Below are 12383 nucleotides of genomic sequence, written 5' to 3'. Positions count from 1 at the left end.
TCCTTTTTGTTAATGGAGGGGCGAGCCTGGATGTGCAAGTGTGGTTTTGGGAGTCCGTTCTTTTAGGCTGTTTGCAGTCCTCACCAGAAGTGAGTGTTTTCTCCCCTGGCGGGTACGTTGGCTTGTTCGCACAGCCTGGGAGTTTTGGGGGCAGCTTTTCTCCTGGCAGGGCCTGAGTTGCGACACATGTCTGGCAGACCCAGACCTTTCTCTGCAACATCAGAGAGCGTCACTGTGGACCGGCAGGTCGGTTTTCAGTCCTGGGCCGAGCACCTCTCGCACCTGGAGTCCTTGTGAGCGCCTGTAAGGGGCCTTCGTGTGGACATGAAGGAAACCAGCTCGACCTGCAGAGGTCACCTTGGGAATCCACAGAGTGGCTACACAGCAGCGGCTGGTAGAAAGGACTTTATTCAGAAATTGGTGCCAGGACAGGAGGAAGCCATGCGGACAGTCACGCTGAAGCCTGAGCCCAGTGCTCCCCTGAGGTCAGTCCTGACCGCTGGAATGTTGATTTGCACTGGTCACTATCTTTGTTAAATACAAAATCTGAAAATGCGGGCGTGGGTCTGCAGAACATAATCCTCATAGAAAAGCCTAAAAAAAGTGAACTGCATTTTGTGGCCAGGACGCCGACTTCCTCTCATGTTGCATCGAACCAGGGCCCGGATGTCTCCGGTGAATTTATGTGGGAAAACACGTCTTGACAATAAAAATGCAGCGGTTTGTCACAAGTCACAGTTTTCCTAGAAATGCCACTAGCTGGCTGCTCTAAAGAATGGCTGATTCTAAAACTCAAAAGCACAACCCTGGGTCTTGTGGTGATTGGCACCGTGAGAGCCACACCGAGCTGGGGCGGTGCCCGGGGCTCTGGCCGCCCAGCTGCAGAGGCCAGTGTGGATCTGACCGTGCGGGTCTCCCACGGCCCTGGTCGGGGACTCCACACCAGCTGCCCGGGGTCCGAGAACCTGGGCAAGGGCTCGGAGCCATGGAGGCGAAGCGTGAGTGCATGGCGAGCTGTGGAGGCAGGGCTGCGGGCGTACATGCATGGCTGCTGGAGGTGGTGGGGAGCGGTGGCCCCTGGGGCACGAGATGGGTGGGGGCGCTCTCAGGGACCGGGACCCCCGCCGCAGAGCCTCTGCCTCGGACCTGCTATGAGCGTCCTTTCCAGGGAGCAGGGCCTTTGTCTGGGCGCCGCTGCCTCACCAAGGGCTGTTCTAAGCTGGGGGGCTCTGGGCCCTTGGGGAGCAGACCCAGCCCAAGGTGCCTGCTCCAGCAGCAGGCCTTGGGCACCTGGGGGTCTGGGCTGGGGAGGAGGGACACTGGGCAGGGGAGGGGGACGGGGGTTCTGGGTCTGGGTTGTGGAGGGCGAACCCAGGCAGGGTCTCGGACGGGAGGTCTCGGAGCCCTTGGGAGCTGTAGTTGCCGTGCCGCTCAGAGGTCCGCTTTGGTCCTCCGTTGCTCAGCCCAGCGAGGCTGGCTCAGAAACCTGCTTAGGGAGGAGCTGCTCTGAAGCCTGTTGAGTGGCCGGTGGGGGCTGTTGCTGTTTTGTGGGGGCGTCGCTGAGAGCTGGGTAAGGACCACTTATCTGTGTGTGAGAGGCGCAGACAGAGGCGCGGACAGGGGCGCGGACAGAGGCGCAGACGGGCACAAAACTCCTGGGAAGCTGTCTTTCATTTTCATTTTTAAATTTAACTTTTTAATTTTAGCAGAAACACGCAAACCTCCAAGACTCTTGTGCCCGTCCTGGCTCCGTCTGCTGGGAGGAGACCAGCTCTGCCTGTCTCTATGGGGTCCCCCGAGCCTCCACCTCCCTCCCGGTCCAGCTCCCCAGGGCTTGGGGACAAAGGGGCCTGGATAACGGCCGGGCCTGAAACGTGGCTTCCGCCTCCCGGCCCGCCCCCCGCAGTTGGGTTTGGATCTGGAATTCCACACCAGGCCCAAGTTCGGCTACTGGAATGTGGCCTTCATCCTCCGTAGCTTGTCCTGGATCTTCCGTGAGTGCTTCTCGCTGGAGACCTGGTGGAAGTTGGCCCTGCTGTCTGCAGCCAGCGTGGAAATGTCCGCACCGCTGAAGCGGGCAATCCTCTGCCTGAGGTGCGACTGGAGCTTGGGGTCGGGGCTGAAGGTGTAGGGGTTCTCCTGGAATGCGTGCACCTGGCTCACCACCTTCGCGATGTTCCTTCCGTTGGAGAAAGAAGAGACATTAGTTTGCACAGGGCCGGGGCGCAGCTTCCACGCGGAGGGAGTCCCCCCGCGTTCTCAGGAATCATTTGAACTAAACCTTTTCACCGCGTGAACACTGAAGGGCGTGTTTTCTGTATTTATTGGTGAGGCCGAACCTCACGTCACTGCTCAGACCTTTTCGTCTATCTGTCCATCCATCCACGTTTCAGTCCACACACGCTTATGGAAACCCCGCAGGGTCAGGCTTGTCTGTGCCAAGTGTCCCAAGAGGAGTCAAGCCCAGTCGGCCGCAGGGGCTGCAGCTGAGAGGACGAGGCAGGCAGGGAACTCTCTGCCGCCGTGCGAAGCGTCCACATCTGGGAACCGCCGTGGCTGGGGCCAGGGCCGGGTTCCCGGGAGAGCTGGCTGTTGACAGTGACCAGCTCACCATGGGATATAACGGAGACAACCGGCCCGTCAGGAACAGGAGCCCTCAGCCGGGCCTGGGAACGCTGGTGCCACAGACAGATGCCCTCTCCTGATTTTGGATGGAAACAACGTACACCCAGTGTGAGGGACAAAGAAAGGGACGTCCATTACGTCAAAGAAAGGGCAAGCCTGGATGTGCGTGTGCAGGCGCACATGCACACACACGCACGCGCGCACAAACGCACACATGGACGCCGGGAAGAGCATGCCTGGTTGGGCTCTCAGAGGCACGTGGATGCTGGGACGGGCAGATCTGGAGGCGCCCACATAGGCATGTGGATGCTATGAAGAGCAAGCGCCAGTGTTGGCTTGTTTTCTTTCCTGATTGCGCATCACTTTACGTTTTGTTTTTTATTTTGAGATGGAGTCTCGCTCTGTCACCCAGGCTGGAGTGCAGTGGTGTGATTTCTACTTACTGCAAGCTCCACCTCCCGGGTTCACACCATTCTCCTGCCTCAGCCCCCCGAGTAGCTGGGACCACAGGCGTCTGTCACCGCACCCGGCTAATTTTTTTTATTTTTAGTAGAGATGGGGTTTCACCGTGATAGCCAGGATGGTCTTGATCTCCTGACCGCCCGCCTCAGCCTCCCAAAGTGCTGGGATTACAGGCATGAGCTACCGCGCCGGCCTTTTTTTTTTTTTTTTTTTTTTTGTATTTTTTTTAGTAGAGACGGGGTTTCACCGTGTTAGCCAGGATGGTCTCGATCTCCTAACCTCGTGATCCGCCCGCCTCGGCCTCCCAAAGTGCTGGGATTACAGGCCTGAGCCACCGCGCCCGGCCCTTTTTTTTTTTTTTAAGACGCTGTTTCACTCGTCACCCAGGCTGGAGTGCAGTGGTGTGATCTCAGCTCACTGCAGCCTCTGCCTCTCGGGTTCAAGTGATTCTCCTGCCTCAGCCACTTGAGTAGCTGGGATTGCAGATACCAGCTACCACACCTGGCTAATTTTTTGTATTTTTAGTAGACACAGGGTTTCACCATGTTGGCCAGGCTGGTCTTGAACTCCTGACCTCAGATGATCTGTCCTCCTCGGTCTCCCAAAGTGTTAGGGTTAGAGGCGTGAGCCACCATGCCTGGGTACAGGGGTGAGCCGCTGCACCCGGCCCGGCCTATCTAGAGTTACAGGCGTGAGCCACCACGCCCGGTCTACTGAGGGTTACAGGTGTGAGTCACCCAGCCCAGCCTACCTTAAGTCTTTAACTTCTCTTTTGCTGACTTGGGTTTTCTGATCTCTTACAATGAGCATACACTTATGGCATATTGTAAACGTTGTTTTTCCATTGGTGCCTATCTAAGAAGGGGAACTTCACTTGTCAGGTTGGGGATCCATGGGCACCTGGTGCACTGGGCATTGCTCCCCAAGTGGGGCCATCTACCGTGGAGGAGGGTGGAGCTGCCGTGGCCTGAGCAGCCTCCACCTGACCGTGTGTGGACAACGGCGGGCGACGAGAAGAGACGGGACGGTGGGAGATTGCGTCTTGAGGGAGAGGGTGAGGCTTGGGGCTCTGGGCACCTGAAGACCATTGGACACAGGCCTGGGCCTCCGAGGAGAGGCTGGCCCATGTCCCTTACCACGTGGAAGAGCCTGCGTGGCCTGGGGCGTGAGCCCTGTGGGTCGTGGTGGTGGGTTTTACAGCCAGCCCCAGTCTCTGCCTCCCAGGTGGTTGGTCCCAGGTGCTGGGCAGGTGGACGGCAGGACCACAGGCTGAGGATGGATCCTGGGTCCACGTGCACGTCTCTAGGGAGGGGGGTCTGAGGGGGAGCAGGGACACTGTGGCACCCAGGGGTCAGGGCAGGTTGCTGCCGGGCAGCCTCTGCTGCAGAGACCCTCAGGGTGGGGTGGGAAGTGTGCCTGGGTCGCAACGCAGGGGTCCCTAGAGACCACGGGGAGTGTTTTGGGGCCATGGATGGCAAGAGTGCAGGAAATCTCCAAATTTGCAGAGAAGGAGGTGGCTGGAGGTTATCTTGGGTAGAGGGAGGTCTGAGGCTGTGAGTGCCAAGTGAGGGGCAAGGTACCCAGGCTTCTGAAAAACAGGGACAGGAAGAGAGGTGCCACCTGAGCCTGCCCCACCTGGGCGCACACTCACCTGGGCACGCGCCCACCTGAGCCCCTCCTCACCTGAGCTTGCTCCACCTGTGGGCCCCGTTGGTCATGGTGAAGCCGCCTGTCTCCAGCTGCTGGATGTGCATGGCCAGGAGGTGGGCCGAGGGCAGGGTGGGCTGTGCCCGGAAGCGCCGCCCTTCCATCAGACACAGGCTGTCGCTCTTCAGGAAGACCTGGTGGTCCAGCCGGGGCGTGGGCCAGGGAGAGACAGGGCGTGGTCAGTGCAGGAGCCTCGCCGGGGCCAGTACAGCCCAACCAGTCCCAGCTGGTCCTGCGTTCTCCACACACGGGGTCTACCCGGCTCTCCGAATTAGCTTCCAGTCCCGAATGTGCTTGGATGGTTGGACTTGGCTCACACCTGCAGGGTCTTAAGCTTGCACAGCCCTGACAGTCACTGGGAGGCTTTGCGCCTCCTGCTACTGAAATGGTGAGTCCCTGTCTTTGCTCTCTGCTGGACTCCAGGAAAGTGCCAGGTGACCCAGCTATCCAGCTTCCCTAAATGAGACCCTGGCCAGTGCAGGCCCCGCATCTGTGTGTCCAGCAAGGACAGGCAGGAGCCCTCCCACCCGCAGACAGCTGTGGCTGGGGCCTGAGGCCGAGCTCTGAGACCCAGGACGGGACTGGCTCTGGCTGCTGTGGGGCTCGTCTGTGTCATTTTGGGGGATGCCCCCTCACTTCCAGTGGCACTTCCTTGTTCATTATCTCACGAGGCCACCCCTGCCGTCCTGGGGGAGATCCAGGTTGGTCAAGCTCAGGCCCCAGCCACAGACCTCAGTGCTGTCCTCTGGGCACCTGTGCTCTGTGGGAGGAACTCAGACCAGCAAGGCCCTGTGGCTGAGCAGGGGGGACACCTGGGCACAGGTGGCAGCAGAGGCCCCGCCGGGAGATGACCTCTGGGCCTCAGTGAGGCCACCCTGGCTGGGCCACCTGCACACACTCAGTGGTGCCTGCGTCTGGGTGCGGCAGACTTTGCAGAGCAGGTTGTTTAGGAGGGGGCCTCGGTGGACGGAAGCCGCAGGCCATGTAAAGTGCTGGTACCTCCACGGCTTTCAGCTCCTCCATGACCTCTGCTATCTTTGCAGGCAGAATTCTCCAGGCCTGAAATGAAAGCACAGGTGAGACTCCTGCGGCCGTGCGGGTGCCCACCCCCGCCTCGGGGCCCGAGGGGGACGCACGGGGGACTGCCTCACGGCCAGGTGCTCCAGCCCGCTCAGGATCTGCATGGCTGTCGCGAAGTTTCTCTGCTCATAGCAAGATTTTGCAATCAGCAGAAATTTGGACAGCAAGTTCACCTGCAGCTGCAATGAGAAAATGACACATTCAGCGTCTTCTGGTTTAAGATGAACAAAGGGAATATTTGAGAACCTGTTAAAATCACCCAGCGCCAAGACAGAAGAGTGTGTGCTGCATCACATGTGGAGAGGAAGTGGCTGTGTGGACACAGGTGAGCGGTGGCCGTGGCCGTGGAGGGGCTGGGCTGGCAGGATGGGGTGGGCATGACTTGAAACAAAACAAAATAAAAGCAATGCTTGATACATGGAAAGATTTGAAAAGAAGTCCACCCTCCCTTCTCAAAAGCAAGATTGTGCCAGGACGCACCTCCCCAGGCAGCTTCAGGACTGGAAAAGGCGTCCCCACCCAGGGAGAGGCCGCTGTCATGTCCACAGGCAGATGGGGAGCCACAGGCAGTTCCTTGCCCACCCCCCGAACCCTCCACGCTGAGCCCGTGGCAGGAGTGTTTGGGTGCAGTCCCTGGGGGGTGCCTGAGTGCCCCCCTCCTCCGGGGCTCTGGCTGGCGGTGATGACCCGGCCGGCTTTGGTCCTGGCGGTGATGACCCGGCCGGCTTTGGTCCTGGCGGTGATGACCCGGCCGGCTTTGGTCCTGGCAGTGATGACCCGGCCAGCTTTGGTCCTGGCGGTGATGACCTGGCCGGCTTTGGTGGGAACAATCATTGGTGGTGAATGCCCCACCCAGCAGGATTCGTATTCTGAGCTGTCCCGAGGGGCTGCGTTCTCAGATCCACTTCTAGGACTTCAAGATTCTGGAGAACTCAGCTGACCCCTCCTGTTGGAGCTGCCTGTCCCTGAGGAATCACCTTGGCCTGGGCTGTCCTTTAGTGGAAACCAAGGCTGCACAGTCCAGCTGGATGCCGTCCCCTGGCTCGACTCTTTTTTTTTTTTTTTTTTTGAGACGGAGTCTCGCTCTGTGGCCCAGGCTGGAGTGCAGTGGCATGATCTCGGCTCAGTGCAGCCTCTGCCTCCTGGGTTCAAGCGATTCTCCTGCCTCAGCCTCCCAAGTGGCTGGGACTACAGGCACTGCCACCACACCTGGCTAATTTTTGTATATTTAGTAGAGACGGGGTTTCCCTATGTTCGTCAGGCTGGTGTGGAACTCCTGACCTCGTGATCTTCCTGCCTTAGCCTCCCAAAGTGCTAGGATTACAGGCGTGATAATTTTTGTATTTTTATTAGAGATGGGGTTTCACCATGTTGGCCAGGCTGGTCTTGAACTCTTGACCTTGTGATCCACCTGCTTCAGCCTCCCAGAGTGCTGGGATTACAGATGTGAGCCACCGTGCCTGCCCCCGGGCTCAACTCTCGTCTGCAGGGACCCTGTGCAGCTGAAGACGCTTGAGATGATCCTGGGCTCGCCCCGGCTGCGGCCCCAGCTCTCCTGCCTGAGTGCCTTGAGAGGGGCTTGAGAAGTGTTTACCGGATACACTTTCTATGCTGACATTTCAGGCTGTTTCTTCATCGGTTTAAATAGATGCAAAGTGTGTAATTTTGAGATAAGACTGTTTCAGCACCCTTTTTCATTTTTGTCTTAACCTTTTGATTTTTAATTGTAAGAAGCATGTAGAGGATTTACCCTTGTAGCCTTTTCTAAGTGCGCGGGTCAGCCGTGTTAACTACGTCCACATTGAGCAACAGATCTCTGCGATGTTCCATCGTCTCAAACAGAAACTTGGTCCCCGTTCAGCACGAGCTCCCCACGCCCACTCCCAACCCCCGGCACCTGCCCTGCTGCTTTGTCTCCGGGAATCCGGCACCTCCAGGTGCCTCGTGTACGTGGAGCCCTACAGTGTCCGGGCTTCATGACTGGCTCATTTCCCTGAGCCTGAGTCCCTCGAGGGTCCTCTCCCTGCCGCAGGTGTCAGAATTTCCTTCCTGTTAAGGCCAAGTAAACTCTCAAGATACGAAAAGGCCACATTTTCTTTATCTATTCTTCCCTCCATGGACGTGGGGGTGCCTCCACCTCTTGGCTATGGTGTTCCATACTTTTAAACAAATCTGAAGAAACCAAAGCCCTATTTTGCTTTCAAATTCCCCAATCTTATTTTTTATTTTTTTAAGATAGGGTCTTGCACCGTCGCCTAGGCTGCCATGGTGTGACCTCAGCCCACTGCAACCTCCACCTCCGGGGCTCCAGTGATCTTCCCACCTCAGCCTCCCGAGGAGCTGGGATTCTAGGTGTGCGCCACCAGCCTGGATACTTTTTTATATTTTCAGTGGAGACGGGGTTTCGCTGTGTTGTCCAGGCTGGTCTCAACTCCTGGGCTCAAGCGATCTACCCTCCTCAGCCTCCCAAAGGGCTGGGGTTACAGGCATCAGCCGCCGCGACCGGCCTGCATTTTCTTAAGGTGAGAAATTTTACGCTGCTTTTTCCTGCGCTTCTGTCTCCACCTCGCCTCCCTCTGGACGTCATCTAAACGGAGCCACCGAGACATTGTCTGAACGGAAATGATCCTCCGTTTTCTTAAGGTGAGAAATTTTACTCTGTTTCTTCCTGCCCTTGTCTCCACCTCACCTCCCTCCAGGCATCGTCAGAATGCCCGAGTGCTTTTATTGACCACTGCTGCCCTCTGTGCTCAGATTCTGTATTTTAACAATTTTCTGGAGTCCTGAATTTACAAATGTGAAGCTCAGTGTCCTGGAACGTTCCGACAGCCCAGCCACTGATACACAATACGTCAAGACATCGTGTATCTAACACTCGTTAGATGGACGAGAGTGTGGTGCTTTTAGAAGTGGGTCTCCGGCGAGGTCTGTCCGCTCCCACATGGAGGTGAGGGGCCTGTCCTGAGTGATCTGCGGCTCCCTTTTGCTAACGGGGATGTGGCAGGAGTGCCGAGCTCTGTCCCACCACGCTGGGCGCCGGCAGCCCTGGGTGTGAGCCTGCACAACTCCTGCCCACCCCGCAGACCTGGACACGGGCACGTGACCAGGCGAGCAGCCTCCTGGAGACCCTTAGGCAGGGCCCCCGCAGGCTCAAGGTGGGTCTCGGCTGGGAGAGGCGGTCCACCCGCTGGGGCAGCTCGGGGTGAGGGTGCGCCCAGGGCGCTGCGGGTTGGCCAGGTGTCAGCCAGCTGTCCTTGTGTTCATCCTCATGAAGCCTGGCCACGCGGCCGTGTGTGAAGGCTCTGGTTTAGGGAAATCACATTTTGATGTTCCTCATGATACTGGGAAAACCGTGGATCAGAGCAGACGGGCAACCAGGCTCCCTGTTCCCATGTCCCGTGCTGGTGTGCCCTGGAAATAAGTCCCCAAGGCTGGAAAATTCTCCCCAAGTGAGGAGAGAAGGCGGCGCCTCTGCCTTCCTTTACAGGCCCCGGAGTTGCCTGCGGCGTTGGAGGGGCTTGAAGGAATAATAGGAAGGGAAGCTCTGTCTACCGTGGAGGTGGCTTTGCCGCCTGGCAGGGAGGTACTGCACCTTGGTGGACTGCAAGCAGCTCCCGGTTCCCCCAGAGCCTTCGGCCCACTCTGGGACAGCAGCAGGGACAGCAGTGATGGGGTTTATGGCCGGGAGTCCTGTTCCTTGGGCCCAAGTTTGCTTTCAGAGAGCTCCGACGTAGGAGGGGGTGGGTGTCCACCCGTGGGCCGAGGCTGTCACTTCCCTGCTGTGGGGGAGGGGCCCTGTCATGCTGAGTTTTCCCCAGCCCATGACAGCCAAGCCCCAGCTGAGCTCAGGTGTGAGGAGATCAGAGGCCTCTGTCATAGGGTGTCTGCTGGGTGAAGGCATCTGCTGGGTGAAGGTGCAGATCCCCAGGGCTGGGGGACTCTGACCTCCTGAGAACCTGTGGACCCTGATGCCTCCTGGGCAGGTGGGCCCCGTGAGGGATGAGCTGGTCAAGGCAGGTGACTTTCAGGGCCACACAGGGCCCTGCCTGACAGCAGGTGGGGCAGGTCAAGTGAGGAGCCCTCCGTCTAGCCCAAGGCCCACAGGACCTAGAAGAGGCCGAGACTGGGCCCTGGCGCTGGAACTTGACCTTGACCTTGGTCAGACCACAGAGCTGATTTGTTCCACAGACTGAGAACTCACCATGACCTTTCGACTGGCGTCACAAACACCAGCTCAGGGGCCAGGCTCAGGCACAGAGGGGATGGGGCCCTGGGGTGGGGTGGGGTGCTGTGGCGGAGCCCAATGCTGGGGGTGGTGCATGAGGGACCTGTGTGGTGAGCACAGGTAGGGGTGGTAGGAGTGGTGGGTGCAGCTTGCCCTGGGTCTCCAGGTGGCCCACAGCAGAGGATCACCCACCACTGAGGGGAGCCATCTGTGGCTGCAGATGGGGACATGGCTGGAGACGTGGCTGGACATGTGGAGATGTGGCTGTGGGCATGGCTGGGCACGTGGAGATGTGGCTGTGGGCATGGCTGTGGGCGTGGAGATGTGGCTGTGGACGTGGCTGGGCACGTGGAGATGTGGCTGTGGGCGTGGCTGTGGGCGTGGAGATGTGGCTGTGGGCGTGGAGATGTGGCTGTGGACGTGGCTGGGCACGTGGAGATGTGGCTGTGGGCGTGGCTGGGCACGTGGAGATGTGGCTGTGGACATGGCTGTGGACGTGACTCTGGACATGGGAGGCATTGCTGGGGGAGAGCTGGGAGTGCAGCTGACCCCCCTGCCCCTGTGCCCTGCTCCCCTCAGCCTTGGGTCCGGTGCGGCTCTGAGGGACATGGAGTTGGGTTCACTGCATTGGGGGGGTTCAGGCCATGGCCTTACAGGAGGCACTGCCACCCCCGGGCAGCCATGTTGTCCTCAGAACTATAAGGTGCCCACCTTGGAGGTGTGGCTGGTCACAATCTCTGCAGCCACCCAGGTGCTGACGTCATCTGCGTTTCTTAGAAGCTGTAACAGATACTTGTCCTGAACGTAATTGGGCAGAAATAAGCTGCAGGTTTTGGCCGAAAGAGACTCCGAAGAGCTGGCTCTGGAAGAGAAATGTGGCCCCGTCACCCTGGACGGTGCACAGGTGGCCCTGCCCGGCCCCGGGGCTGCTGGTGCAGAGTGTGCTGGGGTCGGGCCACGAGGCTGCTCCGACGGGCAGACACCGCTCTCTTGTGTCTCCGGAGACAACAGGCATCTCCTGCTGGTCAGGAGCGTCCATGAGACACTTCCAGGGAGCCCCCGAGACCCTCCACCGCCGCTCCCAGCCAAGGGCCCCGGATGCTCACTTGGGGATGGCGGTGCTCTTGTCCATGACGCCCAGGGCCCGTGAGTTCAGGAAGTGGACCGGGTGGCACTTTTGAAACAACTCCTGCCCAGACCATGGAAACGAGGTTCAGGCTTCCATCCCTTAGGGCCTTGTGGCCAAGGCAGGGTCCCAGGGAGCCAGGGAGGGTGGGGGTTTTCTGGGGGCCATCTCTGCAATCCCGGGTTCAATGCCCACCCGACAGTCCACAGGGGTCCGCCGCAGGGCTCCCCATGTGCTTGGTCCCCAGGGGCTCATGGCGTCCAGGGCAGCCCTCATGACAGCAGGTGGATCACTAGGTTGGCATCACTGCTATGTGATGTGGGGTCCCGGGATGGCAGGGACCTGGGAAGAGGCCACCTGAGGACTGGCTGTGGTGGTGGCAGAGATGCTGGGCAGGGCCCTGGCAGCTGGGTGGGGGCACAAGGAACTGGGTTGGTCCAGCTCTGGCAGAGGGGCTGAGGGGAGAGACTCAGCACCCCATATGGCCCTCAGGGCGTCCTCTAGTGCCTGTGAGGCCAGAGTGCTGGGCAGAGGCAGACAAGCCCCAGCGGGCAGTGGTCTGGAGAGGAGGACTCACAGCTGCCTGGACCTGTGCACCTGACCGCCACCCCCAACCTGTGCACCTGGCTGCTGCCCCTTCTCTGCCCGTCTGTTCCTCTGGGAAGGAGCTGCTGAGGGCCCTGTGGGCGCCGAGTGTCTCTGGGCTCCGACTCGCAGGTGGCCGGGGCACGGATCCTCGTCCTCCTCACCTGCTGTAGCAGCGTGAGCTGGCTGAAGAGCTGGTGAGTGCTGTACTCAGTCAGGAAGTACGGCCCCTTCTCGCTGGTCTTGGCGCAGGGGCCGTAGAAGTCCTCGAGGAAGCAGGGCTTGGGCAGGGCCGCGGCGATGGTGTAGGGACGCTCCTTGTGCGGCGGCAGCACCAGCCCGTTGCCTCGGGGCAGCCTCCAGGGGAAGCTCTGCAGGGCAGGCCAGGCACTGAGGGGCCCAAGCGCCAGGTCCCCTCCAGGTCAGGGGTCCAGGGAGGCAGGGCGGGGTGAGGACCAGGTCAGGTCCAAGTCCAGGACTCCTCAGACTGGCCCGGCCAGAGACAGAGAGCAGCCTGCCCACCCACAGCTGTGTTGGCACAAGGATGCCTGTCCTGGTCACTTCAGCAGGTCC

The 12383-nt window shown here is 59.5% G+C and overlaps 1 protein-coding gene across 1 annotated transcript in view; it reads right to left on the bottom strand.

Annotated features, from left to right (window-relative positions):
• Nucleotides 1–1797: 1797 nt before the first annotated feature.
• The window catches only part of KNDC1 (kinase non-catalytic C-lobe domain containing 1), a 61922-nt gene continuing 51336 nt past the window's right edge, over nucleotides 1798–12383 (bottom strand). Inside the window, exons 24-30 of the mRNA XM_010382745.2 lie at nucleotides 11975–12181; nucleotides 11206–11288; nucleotides 10811–10961; nucleotides 5931–6053; nucleotides 5794–5853; nucleotides 4771–4928; nucleotides 1798–2179 (exon numbers count right to left, since the gene is read on the bottom strand). Coding sequence (XP_010381047.2) covers nucleotides 1948–2179; nucleotides 4771–4928; nucleotides 5794–5853; nucleotides 5931–6053; nucleotides 10811–10961; nucleotides 11206–11288; nucleotides 11975–12181 — 1014 coding nt within the window. The 3' untranslated portion in view covers nucleotides 1798–1947. The remainder of the gene's footprint in view (nucleotides 2180–4770; nucleotides 4929–5793; nucleotides 5854–5930; nucleotides 6054–10810; nucleotides 10962–11205; nucleotides 11289–11974; nucleotides 12182–12383) is intronic.

Source organism: Rhinopithecus roxellana, chromosome 11, assembly GCF_007565055.1.
Source record: "Rhinopithecus roxellana isolate Shanxi Qingling chromosome 11, ASM756505v1, whole genome shotgun sequence".
NCBI classification, from domain to species: Eukaryota; Metazoa; Chordata; class Mammalia; order Primates; family Cercopithecidae; genus Rhinopithecus; species Rhinopithecus roxellana.
This window is presented reverse-complemented; position numbering and strand designations above follow the sequence as displayed.